At 40.9% G+C, this 18019-nt stretch overlaps 1 protein-coding gene and 1 long non-coding RNA gene across 5 annotated transcripts in view; one reads left to right on the top strand and one right to left on the bottom strand.

Moving 5' to 3' along the window:
• The first annotated feature begins 2898 nt into the window (after positions 1-2898).
• LOC310686522 lies at positions 2899-4593 on the top strand. Its single transcript, XR_014515974.1, has 2 exons — positions 2899-3253; positions 4239-4593. It is a non-coding gene; the product is annotated as an uncharacterized lncRNA (long non-coding RNA).
• Positions 4594-6007: 1414 nt separating this feature from the next.
• Positions 6008-18019, bottom strand: part of PRSS12 (serine protease 12) — a 58592-nt gene continuing 46580 nt past the window's right edge. For all 4 annotated transcript variants that reach the window (XM_083460258.1, XM_083460256.1, XM_083460259.1 and 1 more), the window contains 5 exons: positions 14555-14760; positions 14264-14342; positions 13658-13780; positions 9081-9361; positions 6008-7926 (listed from right to left, as the gene is read on the bottom strand). In XM_083460258.1, coding sequence (XP_083316384.1) covers positions 7619-7926; positions 9081-9361; positions 13658-13780; positions 14264-14342; positions 14555-14760 — 997 coding nt within the window. In that variant the 3' untranslated portion in view covers positions 6008-7618. The remainder of the gene's footprint in view (positions 7927-9080; positions 9362-13657; positions 13781-14263; positions 14343-14554; positions 14761-18019) is intronic.

Raw genomic sequence — 18019 nt, forward strand, 5'->3', positions numbered from 1 at the left:
ATAGGGGTGGGGGCTCTTTAAATATTGGGGGCTGCTACACACTCCTTTTCTTCTTTAAAAAAACCCAATAATTTCCCCTCACTTTCAAAAGCACATGCATTGTTTCTATTATGTTTAATGTATGTAGAGTTTGGTGCCAAACACCGCCACCCGACCCCACCCCCATCCATCTTCCCTCTCTCCACCCCCCCTCTTTCTTTTTTCTTTCTTTTTCTTCTCCCCCTAATGCCTCAACAAATGAAACGGATTTGTAAAAATGTTACATGGGGGGGGGGGGAATACAAGGCATTACACTTACTTCTGTAAAACAAGAAAATCCTTAATAAAATATTATTTATAAATAAATAAATAAAGGGGGGAAAGCACATGCATTGTCTCCTTCTTCAGTTATATTTGTTTTGAGACATTGGTGTTATATGCAGTGTAGGGTTGGGAAGAAAAGAGAGAGCAGCATACTGTCAGCAGAAGTCGCTGGAGAGCCTTGGCACATCCACATTTTAGCAGTGACAAAAATGAAAGGAAGAAGTGATCTGTGCAGAAGTGCGGCTCACGGGGAAGCAGCAATGGCTCTGTGTCAGGCAGCACAATGTCCTGTTAAGCATCCTCTCACACTGCAGAAAAAAAGTTGCACTTAACCCTCAGTTACAGCTGACTGGCAGCTTATTACCGATACATATGAAGTGAAGAACAGGAACAACTTGAGATATACATGACAACATACTCCTTGTTCTAAATTTGTGTCACAATAGTCAATTTGTGTCTAAATCTTCAACACTATTAATACCAGAACCTATGGAGTATCCCTTGGAACATCCAAGTGGGCTAAGAAATCCTAATGAATTCACTTCAATTTATTCTAAAAGCAAAAAATAAAAACTTGAATAAACTGTTTGGCTTTAAGTAGAGACAAACAACAATAGCTAAAACCATCTACATTATATGTGTAACTCCAGAGATTATAGCTTGTCTGCAGCAGCACTTAATGTGACTACAAGTACGGAACAAAGCTTTAAAATTCTGGTTACAGTGAAATGCTTCCAGTATCAATTGGAATGAAAGCAGAAACTGAAACCATCCCTACTGCTCATCAACTTTTCAGAAAGCCTCCACAAACAATAATGATCAGTCCTGTTATTAAAGCACTTGCGTCACAACCCAACATTCTAGAAAGCATATATGTGCATTAAGTCTCTCTTTGCCTTTGGGGAATACGCACACTGCTCAAAATTTTGGGGGAAGACATATAAATTTGGGTTGATTTGTATACTAATGACACCATCAGTCTCAACAACTGATTTGCAAAGATGGAACATTTTTGTAGTAATAAAAGGTATCACTATTTTCAATAATTCTGCTCAGCTTGATGAATCATAGAATCATAACTATAGAGTTGGAAGAATTGAAGCATCATCTAGCCCAACTCTCAGCTAATGACTATAGTACCTCCCTCTGAAGAGCACAGTCAGGTGCTAAACCTTCCAAATCTGAAGCTGCAGAGGTAGACAGAGATCCTCAACATCTCCTCAAATGCGAGGAAAGTTGGAAGGTGTTTGGCAGTTGCACAGCCAAAAGGCACCTGGAGAGTCTTAACCTCATAGGACTCAACTGGCAATCCTTTCCTGCTGCTCCAGTAAAGGCGGGCAAGCAGAATGTGCCTGTTGGACTTCCCTACCTGAAGGCCCACTTCAAACAGGGACTCTCTACTCACTTGCACCCAAACTGCTATTTTCCTTCCCTCCGGCAAGGAAGGATGTTGGATGTTCCTGCATAAAGGTTCTCAGGGCACTTTCAAGCAGGGATGCCCAACTAGCAACTCTCTCCTTCAAGCAGTGATGCCCATTCTGGAATGCCCTTGCTGGAGGCTGGGGCAGCAGGTTTGGTGCACTAGCAAAAAAATTGTAATTATTGATTACTGCATTCCACATATGGAATATATACATAATTACAGGCAGTTAATACATAAAAGTAACTGCTTTATTTAAATATGTAAAACTTTCCCCTCAAAATTTGGTCAAGGCTATGAAGCAAAAGCACCATCCAGTGGCCAAATTTATTTCCTACTACGTGTCAGTGTTTTTAAGTTTTCCGGGTACGGCAGATTGCATGAAAAGCACAGGAGCACCCACCAATCATTGTTTGTTTGTTTAAATGTATACAGTATCCCGAAAGGATCGCTGCTGTTTTTTAATGTTTCTCTTGACTACGATGTGATTGATGGCACGAATTTCTCTAGCACCAGACTATTTCACATATCACATCACACAAAGCGATCATGGTTTCCCTGCCCCACGCCAGAAACGGGTTCACGGGGCTCGATGTGTTTTGCTTAATTCGCTGCACAGTAAAACGAATACTGTACGTTCTCTGTCTCCGATTCGTTACTGGGAACTACTTTGGAAACCAGTAAGAACTCTTCTGTAAAGGCATCAATTCACAGGTAACTTCGCGATTTGTTCCACATCAATTCAGAACTACTAACAGGCGGCTGCCCACCAGCTGCGTTACACGTACAACCCATTTACATGTTGCTTTCGCGATAACGCCTGCTGTGTAGGTTAACAGCAGCTCCCCCATAAACTAGCCTACCTTCTGTGGAAGTGGAGGCGCCTGGCCTCAGGCCCACTAAGTTTATTCATGTGGTTTCAGAGAGCTCAATGCAAGTACGACTAGTCTGCCAATTTACACTGTGTCGCAGGCGGAGGCCCCGCTTGCTTGCAAGGTACAGACTTCCGTGAAGCGCACTTGAGAGACTGAAACCTCGCCCAACCGAAAGCGGGAGACGGTGCGCACGCGCGCCTCGCACCAACGGCTCAACAGGCCCGGCCCTCCAGCCCGCGAAGTGGGCGTGGCCTCCTCCCCATTATAAAAGCGCTTGCGAGGCGCGCGCCTCTTTCTTTTCGAAGGCGTTCTGGAGGCGACGGTTGGGCTTTAGTTGGAAGAAGAGGAAGGGTGGGCCTGGGCCTAGGCCTAGGCGAGGGTGGGGAAAGGGAAGAGAAATACAGGGGGTGGTTCTTTTCCCGTGCTAGGCTAGTAGTTGTTTCTCCTGAGTACGCGCCTGTAACCAGCGAGCGTGCTTTTCGCAGGAGACGCGTCCCTTCGTCTCGGAGCGTAAGATGCTTCAGGAGAGCGAAGGGCATCTAGCGCGCATGCGCCGTAACTGTCGCAATGCTTAAAAGGAGGCTGTTGTTTCGGGAGGGGGAGGGCGGGGGGAGTCCTAGCGACGCCGAACAGGAAGAGCCAAGCGCGCCTACAGGTAGGACAACTTACTTTACTTCGGAAGGGAATCCTGAGGCGCTGAGGGCCGCCTTCTTGCGCTCCGGAGTCATTTTCAAATGCCAAGTAACGCGCGCCTCGTGCGCTCGCTGGGGCTGCCGGGTAAAGAGTGGGGGCGGGGACCAACTCCATGCTTCCATGGGACCTGCCAGCGTGGCAGCCTCCCTTCCTATTCATGGTAGAGCAAACGGTCACCTTGCCCATTGGCATAGCTCGCACCATTTAATTGGGGCGAGACTCTGACTAGGGCAAGTAACAGCGTTCCTTCATTAGAGGCGCCGCGCTGAGGGATCGTCGCCTGGAATGGGGAGGGAGGGGAGGTCGCCTTCATAAAACGAGTTGCCCCATCAGCCCCTTGTCAGTGTACAAATGTGGCTTGCTTTGAAGCTACCCACAGTTGTGAGATTAAGTTTTTTTGGTAATTATTGCAAAGTGCTGAAAGTTTCAATGATAATATTGGGCAAGAGTCAGCTGCGCACTCCTTACTAAAGGGCCTTGCTTGGGGGTGGCCTTGTGGCCTAAAAAGCGGTCGTATTGAGCCTCCTTGAGCTTGCCGTTTTCGGCAGTTAAGCTTCTGTTGGGGAGCCTCCTTCCACTTCTAACTGCACTGGCTTTGGGTTTTGAATTGGAATTCTCTTACAAGCGAGTCTCAAGGTCATCTTCCAATGTTACTCCAAAAGCCCTCTTCAAAACTAGCACATTCTGTGAAAGTGCTTATGAAATTAGAGCTGATAACTAAGAAGGCATGCATGACATCTTTAATTAGTATCCTTGGGAGTGTGGCATTTGACCAGCTGCTTAGTCTTTTGCAGTGCTATTTGCGGGAAAATATTTAAATACAACTTGATTGCACTAAATTACTTCTATACATAAACAATCTTAATAATTTCCTTCATCTTTAAAAATGAGTTGCGATAAAATCTTGATGGGCTGTAAAACTTAGCATCCTTTTTTTCTTTTTGCAGGATATATGTGCTTGCTACTCTTGAGTTTGAAGATGGGCAGTGGAAGTGGCACGTGCTTCTGCTAAAAGTGTGTGTTAACAGAGTAGTTATGAATTTTTTGTTCTCAACAGTGTTACAGCAATGAAAACATAAATAACTTTAGTGCCTGAAACAAAGCTATTATAAGCTGTAAATATTACAAGTGAATGCAGTTTAAATAATTGAAATTAATGTATAAGATTTGTTTGCTTTGTAAAGGCACTTTAACTGCTGTGGAGTAAATTGAGGAAAGTGCCTCCTCAGTTTGTATTTTTATGTGTATATATTGCCTTATGTTGTGGTTTTGATACAATAAAATTAAAATGGTTTGCAATTATTTACTGTTTTCCCAATTTAGTTGCTTGGTTTTAACCTGGCTGATCACAGTAGTAGGTGTTGCAAATGCATCAGTGTGTGTGGTGCTTTACAAAATAGGAATCTCAAAGGCACTTTTCATTGAAGTCATTTGAAAAAAACCATTCATGTGCAATAGTGTAAGAGCCTACAAACAGTTGAATGTTTTCTCCTTTTATCTGTCTCCTTCCTTGGGACAGGGGCCTCACCTCATGTACTCTGTAATCTGCCATGCACAATTTGTCATTTGTCCTTTTCCCCCCAAATAATTTTACCATTTAAAATTTAACAGATGAGAAAAGAAGGGGGAGTGGATCTTCCCTCTCCCTTAGCCAGCATGGTCAGGGGTGAATGTTGGAGTAATATTTGGAGGGCACCATGTTGGCTGCCCTGTAGAAACAGAGTTTGGAGTGTTAATTTGAATGAAAGGAGAGATAACATCACACTAGTGTTTTGAAAGAGTTCTAGGCATAACATCAAGTAGGGATGGGGTATTTTTGATGGCGCAGGTGACCTCCAGGCAGCTAAAAGTGAAAGACAAATATGGCTTGTGAGCTGAAATGGATTGCCCGTAATTTACATTCAGGTTAGATAAATTTCAGTTTGTCCACAAGGGGGGGTGTTGAAATGGGGAAATGTTAAAACAAGATACAGTGGTACCTCGGGTTACATACGCTTCCAGTTACAGACTCCACTAACCCAGGAATATTACCTTGGTTTAAGAACTTTGCTTACAGAAATCGTGCAGCAGCAGGAGGCCCCATTAGCTAAAGTGGTGCTTCAGGTTAAGAACAGAACTCCAGAACGAATTAAGTTCTTAACCCGAGGTACCACTGTACTATGGGCTACATAAATTAAAAGTGGGCTTTGATATCTGTGATTTGCCCTGATAGCAGCTCTTGCATTTCCTTAAGTTAATTGCAACCTTGTACATACTTGGGTCCCTTTAAAGGGATAGAATCACAGTACACATACCTTGTGTTTTAATTAAAATTACTTTGAAAGCTTCAGTCTTCTACAAATACTGTTGTGACTTGGAAAAGCACTAAAAGATGAAGCAAGCACGTGCATCTTTGCATGTGTCCAAGTGAAAACCTTACAAATTACAGAATAGCCTATGAAAGGTTTAGTTTTTTGTTTTATAGGTGACTTCCCTTATTTGGGTGGGGAAGATTAGAAGAGCTGTATCAAAAGCATTAAACGAAAGGACAAAAGGTTAATGAGATTTCAAATGGACATACAGAAAAATGATGGCCACAGTTAGCTACTTGTTCCTAGGACAAACACAACAGGCATGTTTGAGATTTTTGCCTACTTGACACTTAAAACAAATGTAGGTGCACGTTGAGATACATATCTTAAAAGTGAAATCTTCACTTTAAGCTTATAACAAAGACTTCAATAAATGGCAGGTTTTATTGTGCAAGTTACGTTTTATGGCTTTGATCAAAATATAAAATTATGACAAAAGACTTCAATAAGCTTGAAAACCATACTTTCTAGATAAGTTTTTGAGTGTACTGTACTGCTAAATGCTTAGACATACTGAAATTCCTTGATAAGTAAGGTCAGCCGAGTTTAAAACAAAATGTTGAACTCAGGAAGTTTTCAAATCACATTTCTAGTAAAAATGATTTAACTAATACAACATAGTTTTGAAAAGGGAAAAATAGCCTAGCACCTTGAATGTCCAACATACTTTTAGAAGACTTATCCCAGCCCCTGTACTTAGGTGGCTATTGTTTATTAAAAACAATCAATTTAGCAGTTTACATTTCATTAAAGAACTGCTTTGTTTCATAAGGGTGAAGGCTGCCTAACATAAAATCAAGTACCAAGTGGAAAGTTATAGAAAGCTATATAAATGGGGAAGTATCCATATGGAGCACAAAATTTATGTTTACGTTAGGCATAGCTCTTTGCCACATTTGTATACTTTGCCATATGGGGCCAAATGTTTTTCTTGGGGATTTTTATATTTATTGCATTGACATTCTTCCCATATAAAGCAGTCATCTGGGTTCTTTTCAAACCCATGTGCTTTTCAAACGATGCTGAGGTATTAGGTAAAAAATGCAACAAAACATACCCATACATGTAGAAACATCACTGAGTACATAAATGCACACCTATCATAACTAGGAAGCACCCAAAGGCCGACACATTGCAATTAGGAATTTTATGAAGGAAAGACCAATCTCACAGGTACGGTATATAACCAGTTGATTGGGAACTACCAATCACCCTCTTGACACAGTTATTGCTATATCTTTAAAAACATTTTTAAAAATTCAATTGGAACAAACAAATGGTTATAGAGTCTTACAGTTCATAAATAATGCAGTTTCCTATTTTATAATTAAACTTGAAACTCGGGTTGAAGTAAAATTGATTCTTTGTATTTTTAAAGTCCATTCTGGGTGCTACATAATGATTTGAGTCATGAAATCTTTTCTATAGCCTCATGCAAAGGGATCATAGAAGGATTTGTTGTCTGAAAAGAAAGCCTTAGTTCTAGGTCATGTAAATCTAATGGAAAGCTAGTAGTAAGCACAATCTAGTGTGTCTGAAGCCTTGCAGAAAGGCAAAAAGAAAAGCTCTTACAAATGAGTACAAAAAGTTGGGCCTGTCTGCTATATATATTACAAGCCAGTGTGATGAGCGTAAATCAGTGAAGCTTTATGTTACTCTGTCTAAAAAGTGTATTCTCATAAAATCTTGTATATGGATATTGCGCATTGATCTTTTACCACTTTACACATTTAAATAGGACAGGTCATGTTCATATGTATATCGAGAACTGTTTGTGCAATTATTTAAATGTGCTATTTGTTGGGGATTTCATGGATGAGGGGGACACAATAAGTATTACTTTCCCCCGTGTTTCAGTGTAAGTCAACATTACTTTAAGATGAACTACCATATTATCCAACAAAATAAGCATACACAGAAAAATGTGTACAGCTTTCTACTGACTGTGCTGTTAGTGGTCAGTGACGCGAGCATGGTCATAGTTTGGTCACACTTCTTATCCAAGGTACAAAGGAGGAAACTTTGGTATAGACACCTGGAGAGTCTTTGACTCCACAGCCATAACCCCAGGAGGTCACCCCATATACAACCCAACTTTCTCCAGGGCGTTCACACATGAGCGGCCCACCGCTGTCTCCCTGGCAGCTGTCCACACGCTTCTGCTCTTGGAGGCTACCAGCACAGAGCATCCTTCCTGTGAACCTTGTCCGATAGCGTTCTTCACAGATTCTTTTAGGAAGCAGAGGGATGGCAGCTTGTTTCAATGTTCTTGAGTAAGCTCTTCCTGTGGTAGAAAAATACAGGCTTTGACATACTGAATGTGAAATGTGTGTTAGAATTATTGCAGTCTTCTGCATTCCCTCCAGACATGTTATTTCTACGCCAATCAATTGCCATGTAGCATTGTTTTCACACTTAGTAGGGTCTTTGTAACCGACAATGGTTTTTTTGTTGGTTTTTTTGGAGGGAGATACCACAAAACTACGGTATATATTAGGTTATTTCCGGCCATCTTTCTATAGGAAAAAATGGACAAAAACTATAATAAAAAAGTATGTGGATACAATGGAACCCATACCTTTCATTTATCTCTCAAAAGCCACCTCACTAGCAGTAGAAGGCAACTTTTTGCAGTATTTTAAAATTCTGTGCAGGAATACTTGACTCTGAGACTTGTGCAAACAATTCCCTTAAACCAGAAGTTGCCAAGGTGGGATAGGTAAAGGTAAAGGGGCCCCTGACAAATAGGTCCAGTCGTGACTGACTCTGGGGTTGCGGCGCTCATCTCACTTTATTGGCCGAGGCAGCCAGTGTACAGCTTCCGGGTCATTTGGCCACCATGACTAAGCCAATTCTGGCGAACCAGAGCAGTGCACGGAAACGCCGTTTATCTCCCCGCAGGAGCGGTACCTATTTATCTACTTGCACTTTGATGTACTTTTGAACTGCTAAGTTGGCAGGAGCAGAGACCGAGCAACGGGAGCTCACCCCGTCGTGGGGATTCGAACCGCCGACCTTCTGATCGGCAAGTCCTAGGCTCTGTGGTTTAACCCACAGCGCCACCCGCATCCCCCAAGGTGGGATACAGCATAACAATTTTAGACAATCCACTGCAACACATTGAGCACCATTAGAATAGAAAAATTAGCACCTGCCATATCTAAGCAACAACAAAAGTTGGTATTACAAGCAAAAATCCAGGCAGACCTGTCTGAAAAGCTTTTACTAGCTGGGTCATTCCATATCAAGTGATCCAACTTTTTTTACCTCGTGTCATCCAGTTTTCTTCATATTTTGTACACTTGTTGAATGATCAAAACTTAAGTTTAAATCTAAAATTTTAATTTTTTTATCTCATCCCGTAGGTGAGTTATGACAAGCAGCCCACTTTACCATAGTAAGGAAAAAATTATTTTGTGCTGTAAAAACAATCCTTACCTGTGTCACCCCATCCAGTGATGTAACAATTGGGAGCAGTTTTCTGTGGCCTCTCTCGTCTGAGTGGCAAACAAGCAGGCAAGACATGGGTGCTAAAGCGAGCGCACTGCTCTTCGGGTCCTTGCAGCCTCACCAGCGCAATGTCATAATCACTGCTATCGGGCCTATATTCTTTGTGTTGCACAATCTCTTGTACTCCAATTTCTTCCTCGTACTCCTCGGGCACTAATGTGTGGTAGTCTCCAACACGCACCACATAGCTCCGAGTATTATTGCCATATCTAAGAAGAAGAAAATAAGCTATCACCTTTGGACTGATCTTCTCTGGTAAGACACTGGGAAAGTTTCGTTAAAGATTCAAGGTTTTTGTAAAATCCCCGCCCCACCAAAAAGCGCCTCTACAATTTAGTAGTAGTTTCAGCTACTGTAAACACAGAGGCCTGGTCAACTACGGTCAATTTATTTAATCAGTCCAGTCTGTTTTGACTAAAGAAAACCGTTTTACAGGATTAAGAACTCCAATAATAAATACATCATTGTATGTGGTTTAAAGAGTTTGCATGTTTTGGATGACATCTAGCACTGAGGAAAAGAACAACGGGGGCACATGACAGAAAACCCTTTTCCAAGACTAATATTTTGTATAGTTCTCTTGCAAATCCCCTGTATTTCCTTTGTCTGGAAATTCAAATGGAAAAATGCAGCTGATGTTAAATAATAAAAAGTGCAATATGGAAAGATTGACCCTTGTTATCATGAACACCCACTCCCCACAAATTGTACTTTAATTATACTATTGTTTTAAAAAAACAAAAACAAAACATGAACACGTTTTTCCCATAGGAAAAATAGTGTCATTTTCCTAACTGATCAATGAAGATTGTTTTCAGGATTTATCTTCTGAGTTGAAACAAAGGCATGCTTTTTTTAAGAAAAAAAGGAGATTCAAAAATTATGTTGACACCTTTAAAAAAAGGTTCATAAATAGTTTTCTCACAGGATGGTGTGAAGGGCAGCAAGGACTTGTAGAATCATTGATATTTCAGAAAGATAAAAATCCTTCAGACAGCATACTCGCATATATCTAAATTGTGGCTATCATTCATGGGAGTCCTTGTGACTTACTCTAAGCAGCTGAGCTAAAGGTAAAAAGAGCATTGCTGCCCCAATACAATTGATTTTCCAGTTTGAGATTTGTATTCCTGATATATAATATGAAGGGAGGGAAAACACATTTCCTAAGTTCATTTGCAATGAAATTTCTAACTTCTGATACTCTCAGTGTTCTCTCCCACTATTTAGAAAGGTGTTCTAAAATTATTTTTTCACATAAGAACGACAATTTTGAGAATGATAAGCTAAGTATTCATTGGTATACATTTATGAATCTCACCATATCGTATATTTCAGGTTTCTGTGCTGGCTGTTACAATTTAAGAAATAATTTCATGCTAATAGTGGTGTGAATAAGCTTCAAATACTATAGAAATGTGTTTTCCAGTGACCTGTCAGCCTAGAATCTTGACATTAATTTACTTGTAGGAACTCTACCATCTGAATGAGAGAAATCAATAGAATACTTTGACTTAATGTCACAACTCAATCACAAATGATCTGTTCTGACACCCACAGCAAAGAGGTGGCTTGTCTCCCTTCTGGCAATGCTTGTGGCTTTGCTTCAATCTTCTTTGAAGAAAGAAGGATAGTTGTTCACAGTAATGAATACAAGAAGAGCTGAATTAAACTTCAGTACTTAATGATGCAGCAAAAAGCTCTCATTGCAATTGCCTATATAAAGGTAAAGGGACCCCTGACCATTAGGTCCAGTCGTGACCGACTCTGGGGTTGCGGCGCTCATCTCGCTTTATTGGCCGAGGGAGCCGGCGTACAGCTTCCGGGTCATGTGGCCAGCATGACTAAGCCGCTTCTGGAGAACAAGAGCAGCACACGGAAATGCCGTTTACCTTCCCGCCAGAGTACCTATTTATCTACTTTCACTTTGACGTGCTTTCGAACAGCTAGGTTGGCAGGAGCAGGGACTGAGAAACGGGAGCTCACCCCGTTGTGGGGATTCAAACCGCCGACCTTCTGATCGGCAAGTCCTAGGCTCTGTGGTTTAACCCACAGTGCTACCAGCGTCCCTCTGAAATTGCCTATATGTGGACAAGTAAAGCGATTTTGTTTCCTGCACTAGTCAATAAAAAATTCCCCACTAGGCTATCGTTTCCCATAAAGCAAAGGTATATTTACCATTTGCAGTTTGGAAAAATCTGTAAAATAGAGGCAGCCTTTCGGATACAGATATATAGAACCAGAGGCATAGCTGGGGGGGGGGCAAGGCACAATGGGCGCTACACCATGGGGGTTGCACTTACCACGGGGCCTGCAGTGTGCCCGAGCCACACGTCTCTGCACTGCCCGAAACAGCTGATGGAGAGGCAGTGGGCAGACTGCATTGCAAGCTCTGCGCTGCCCGAAAAGGCATCGTGCGGCTTACATCTGCCCTAGTGGCTAGCTACACTGCTGTATAGAACAGATTACATTTTGTATAATTTGGCAGATTTTGGGTGACAAATGACTAGGACAGATTAGGAGACATTTGTGTGTATGCTTGTGTGAGAATATGCAAATAATATTGTGTGACCTAAGTGCTGCAGAATTTCGAAACTCCAGAGTATGGGTCCTACATGAGCTCCTCAGTGCTGGAAATCTGTTGTAGTTCTTTTTCAGTATCTGGCCTAGCTAAGGTGCTTTCCGTCAATGCAATGTCCTGAAACGGCACCGCATGTGTAGGCTGGGAAATAAGAGATAGCACAGTTGTTCTTTTGCGGTGAACTCACACTGGTTTAGGAAGAAAGCCGAAAAGTAAAGGCTGCAGAGCGTTTTATGTGTACTTGCTCTACCGTGCGGCAGATTATTCACAGAGCAGATGTATAAATGGAGTTTAAAAAGCATCCTGATACAGGAACGGATTAGGTTCCCTGTCGAATTCCACTCCCCACATCACCTCTTCAGCGGGTGAGATTATATACTAAGAGGATAACAATTTGGCTGAAGTTACCAGTCCCTTAGCCAATTTTTACACACTCTTTAGTCTATTGTAAACATAAGCACCACTGTAAGCATGCATACAGCCTCCTCTAAGGACTTCTTGTATTAAGTAGTCACTGACAGACTAATAATAACCATCACTGTGAAACACAATTGCCCTACAGGAAGTTGCAAGAGCTGAGCTATGGAACTCATTGCAAAGAAAAACGCTGTGGGAAAGAAACTTAACAATTTCCAAAGGTGAATTTGATATTGGTAGAAAATGGTGTCGGTGCTTGCTAGCTGATTATGCCAAACTTTGCCTGCATCTGCCAACATTTTGTGACTGGCTCAGCCCTTGCACCACAGTCTCAGCTTTCTCAAGTGGGTCCCAAAGGCAGAAATGCAATGCAGCTAGAGAAACTTGCTGTTAAATTTGTCTCTCTTTACTCTGCATATTTAGTAACTTTTCATCATTTTAAGAGGAAGTTCTATTCATCTCAGTCAAGTTTGAATGATGCTGTACTATAACGAAGCTTTTAAGATATCTAGACTACATATCATGCTTGTACAGTAGATCCACTTCACACATATTCTATGATCTATGCTTAAGTTATTTTAAACTACTACATCAACTTCCACTTTATTTCTAATCCTCTGAATTTGGACAGGGAGTGGGTGCGGACGGGAGGCTATGTTAAAATACCTTTTAGATATTCCTACTGGCCAATGTAGCCAGTAGCCAACGTTTGTTACCTACAAGGTAGCTTTATATGCACTAGAAGCAAGAAAACAATTGCTCTTTTTTTAACCCCAATGTTGTTGAATGTTAAGGGAATTTCAAAATCTAAATCAGGTTGAGAACAGGATCTGTTTAGAAGGCTGAGCTCCGCCATCCTCCACAGGGCTGCCCACTCATCAGTTGCTTGAACTTACCATGGACTTTGTAACTGAGTCAGCCAGTCACAAGCTTTTGCCCAGTTGAAAGGCACAATATATAAACTTACTGTCCTGGACTGGCAATGATCAACTTTATTTCAAAATGCTTAGTACCTGGAGAACCTGGCGGTTCTGTTGCGCTGTGTAACTGGTTGCTTGATTTGTAAATACAACTGTTGGTTTATGAACTAATTAAATTATGATGAATTGTGTCATTATTATGGATTATTTCCTACTGTATTTCACTGCTGATAGTTAATTTTCTGCAATTTTCAAAATGACATTTTCTATATGCCTTAAGTGAAGCATTGTAACACTAATAAAATTATTGATTCATTTACTATTGATTCATTTAAGCTACAATACTGAGCCTGGTTTTGATCACTGGTCATGCTTTACTCTGTCTCACTGGGTTGCTGCTGAGCAAATTCAAATCCTGACTGAAGGACCCAATTAATGTTTCTGCACTGGTCTGGAATGGCTGGACATACAGTGCTCTTGGCTGAATCTCAAAATTAACTGTCAGTAGGGTCTTTGTCTTCCTTGCACTGGTCTCCTTCCTATACTAATGACCAATACATAGCCACCTGCAAATCATGCAATGGTACCTCTTAAAACAGTGTGCTGCCGTAAGCACCCAGCAGCTGCTGATGAGAGTGGCACCACACAGCAATCTTCCATCACCATGGGATGATTTCAAGCGCAGAGCAACTTGCCAGGGCCATCCACCTCTAGAAAGAGAACAAAAATAATTCAACTTAATATTCCATGCAATATAAGGGTCTATGTGGAGTAGCAACTGGCGCCTTCTCTTTGATACAGCACCTTCTCTTGTGCTTTGTTTTCAGTAGTTCTGCAGCTTACCTCTCTCCCCCGCAAGAGCTGCAAAATCTGTTCAGCGACATGAACTGATGAGACTTGTTAAGTGATATTCTGAATTAAGATTACATTTATAAATTATTCGGCAAGCGGCAGTCTTTTCTCCTATTGTAAACCAATAAAACTAGCTCTTCTTGAGTTACATGTTTTGTTGCAAACAAGATTGTCCCTGCATCTCACCTGGAAATGACAAGAAATGAGCCTGGGACCACCTGCAAGCAAGGTGTGTGCCCTATGACTGAGCTAAGGCCCTCGCCTTTTCACACTCTGGTTCTTTGAATCCAAGCTAATAGCTTTTTGCCCAAGTATCATTTTTAAAAAATTGCTCCATTTACCTTAAAGAATTTTTCCCTCCAATGATCCGCTTTTGCCGACGATGCAGTAACCTCAAACCACACACAGAAGAAAGAGAATCTATGCAGGAATGAAATCATAGACATTAGAGTCTCCCATCAGGAAACAGCAGAGCACTATTTCAAGTGTTGGCTTGTTTTCTGTATGCCATTACTAGGGCTGACCCACTACTTCTGTATCTTTTTTATTAAAAAGAAACACACAATCCACATCAATATATTTTTTCCTCCTTCCAGCAAGCACTGAAGAAATCAATATAATACCCACTTCACCTTTATTACTGTTTGCAGGTGCCTTCTTGCTAAGGTAGTCACAGATCACCCCCGCATCTTCACTATGACGACAATTGTGTCGGCCAATATCCTGTTTAATGCAGTCAGCAAGAGATCTTTCATTTCCTGTGCATTTCACATTGTCCACATGGATGGGGCCCTTTCCTTCTCCAAAATATGCCATGGTTCTTGCTCGTGCAGAACCTCTAGAAACAGGAAAATTTTAAAGGTGAGTTTTTAATTAAGACACTACAACTACAACAGCAATTGAGGTTCAATACAAATTATCTTCTATCTTTAATATTGCCTGCTACAGGAAAATATAAATATCTGTAATTAATAAGCATATCAATGGTTTTGAAAATTAATAGCAACAGTTCAGTTCAGATCAAACCACACCACAACAGGATGTCCAATCCAACTACTCACTCCTTGAAATCTATCTACACTGAGAAAAACAGCAGCTATGGTCATGACAGTAGCAGTGTCCACACATCATGGTAAACCATAGTTGCCATATTGGCCTGAATATAAGCCGCACCCGAATATAAGCCACTCCCTTAAAATTCTGCAGGCACTCACACCCGTTCCATTCTACCGTATGTCTGTTTCAGCAGCGATATCATAGAAGTCACTTTTCATGGTCAGAATTTGCGGGAAAGGTGAGGGTTATATTCAGGCCAATATGGTAATGGTTTACCATAAATGCACAAGAGGCCCCCACTTTGCACCTCGCCTCTTATCCAACAGGTCCAACAAACCACAATTCCTCACTTAGCATTACATCCAAACCAGAGATCATATTTTGTCACACCAAGATTTGTTCTTTGCTTATTAATTGTTGTTTGAACACAACAAACCATGATCCCTAGTTTGGTCATAACACTTAAGTCAGGAATCATGCTATGTTGCTCTTACTGGCTACAGAAGTGTTGTGACGAGAGTCTCTTGGGCATTTACACTAAGCATTAACTACAGTTTATCATGATGTGTGAAATGGGTCAACATATCCACCTGCATTAACAGCTCATTGTCAATACAATATTGCAGTTGGTGATCTTGCAATTTTCTTCTTCTTTTTTGTTAGCCCAACAGATCTTAGGGCTGTTTCATAAAGCATCACATATCCTTGCACAGTACTATGCAGTATTCATACATCATAATGTTATCCAACATAAACTGGTTCAACTGCAACATATTGGGATCTGCAAGCTATATATTTTCCTTAATCCGTTTAATCTTTGCATAAAATCAGCAGCTGTGTGAGTTAAAAATAATGTATTTTATAGTGTGACTCTTCTAGGAAGCTAAACTCATTCAGACAGGGAAGAATCCTTATGCTACTTTTTGCTGCAAACCTTGCCTACAAATAAGGCACTCTGAAATAAATCATTAATATTGCACATCAAATAATTAATAAGCGGTATACAGGGCCCCAACAAAAGCCCATTTAATTTTGTACTGACACAAGCAACACCAGTCGCCACAAGCAGCCAATTAGATGATAAACTTATGTTTGAGGCATACTACTTCAGCTTTCAAGAGGGTTAAATGCTCCTCCAAATGAAACATCCCCTGCGTGTAGAAATTTAACATGCCAGGAAGAAAGTTGGTTGAGAACCCTTCTTTCTGACATCCAGTTTTCTATATGCAGGGACTTTTTTTTCCTTTTCAGACATGCCAATCCCTATCTGCAGTTTGCAACGCTACAGTTGAAAAACAGATTTCCCATTTCCCATTGCTTGTAGGAGCTAGGTCACAGGTATCTGACAAGAAGACATATTTTATCATCCGAGTAGCTATACTTCAGCTTCTGCAAACTGAACAGCTCCTTCTATCCATGGATCCAGTGGCAAAGTGTGAGAAGTCAACTTTTGCACCATTCTCACACTGGTCTAAAATCAACAAAAGTTACCTCCCCACTTCTGAAGGGAGTCATGTCTGGATCCAGCCCATTATGCTGTTCCTTTGGTCAACATCTAACATTTTCATGTTCAGTTGCTTCTTAAACCATGTTTGGGTATCATATACTGTAATATCAATTCTACATTTATCAGTTTATAAGGGAAGAATGTGATATAATGTGAGACGCTGCTTTCCCAGAGAGCAATTATAAATCAAATTTATTGTATACTCATCGGTCACTGCAAGCTTCATCGTGTGTCTTTTACAAAGACTTGTGTCATCTGCCAACATTATTAAACCCACTTCCAACCAACTTGTATAACAGAAAGAAATGAATACTCCAGGATTAAAATTATTTCATTCTTACAGTTTCACTGTTTCTCAGCCAGGAATCACGCAGCATAATTTGAAGTTGGGGAAATATAAAATGTTTTTGCTGTCCCTGCCAATCCTAGATTGGCTATAAACCTTAGTATAAGGCACTTACTATACAGGAAACCAGTCTGCAATCATAGTGTTCTCTTAGGATGTCCACATTATCTAAGTGAATAAAACACACAGTTCTATGGAGAGTTCCCAATCTCAGCATCTAAATGTGCATTGCAGATGTCCTTTTTTAGTGTTCAAGAGGCTGATAAATTCAACCCTACTGTAGGTAAGGGAGACATCTGTTCTGACTTGCTGACTTTTGCAAATTATTAGGCAAACCATGCAAGCAGTTTTTATGGGTGAAAGCTACCTCCCATCCCCCCAAAATACCCTATACAATCGCAGACAGCACTGCTTATTAAAAAAAAGTTCCTTTCAAGGGCAGATGCCATTTTGCTTAGTCCTTATGAAGTTAATATAAGCCAAAGTATTACTTTAGTCATAATTAATACATTGGTTTATATCAGCTCTTAAAATTATGAACTGTATGACCTACAGAGTAAAAATCATTCCCTCTGCACCTGCATAAGTTGGAATCAGCTACACACCTGCTCTTTTGTGGGGGGAGGGAGTGTTACCTCCTCCAGAGCAAGTAGCTTGCCTGCTGCCCAGAGCCACCAATCTGCAGTATCTCCTTGTCAGGATTCATATTAAGTTTACTGACCTTCATCCAGCCCATTACTGATTCCACGTATCAGTCCAATACCTTAAACAAGCAGCTTCTCCTGATTCTGCTGGAATGGCAAGAGGGAGCTGGGTTGGTCAACATACTTTACCCCCAAAACTCTGGATGACAACTTCTGGCAGTTTCGTATAAAGGTTAAATAGGATTGTGCAACAGTATATGCCTTGATGGTTTGAAGCATGCTTAAAATATCCTCCATGAAAACAAAAATCCAGTGCACTCCATTAAAAAGTTTTATAACATGATTTTTTCCTCAGTTCCCGGGACATGAACATATTGATTGTATCCAACTAAGTTTTGCTAATGAAATGAAATTAATAGACCTAAGTTAGTCATGTTCTCCATAAATTTAAATGGGTAGACTCTAGTACAACTAACATTAGAGGTAACACTTTTATACAGTTCAATCAACTGCAGAGACACCAAGATGCCCCCAATATTGACAG

This window comes from Podarcis liolepis (genome assembly GCF_965112155.1).
Source record: "Podarcis liolepis genome assembly, chromosome: 9".
Classification (NCBI taxonomy): Eukaryota; Metazoa; Chordata; class Lepidosauria; order Squamata; family Lacertidae; genus Podarcis; species Podarcis liolepis.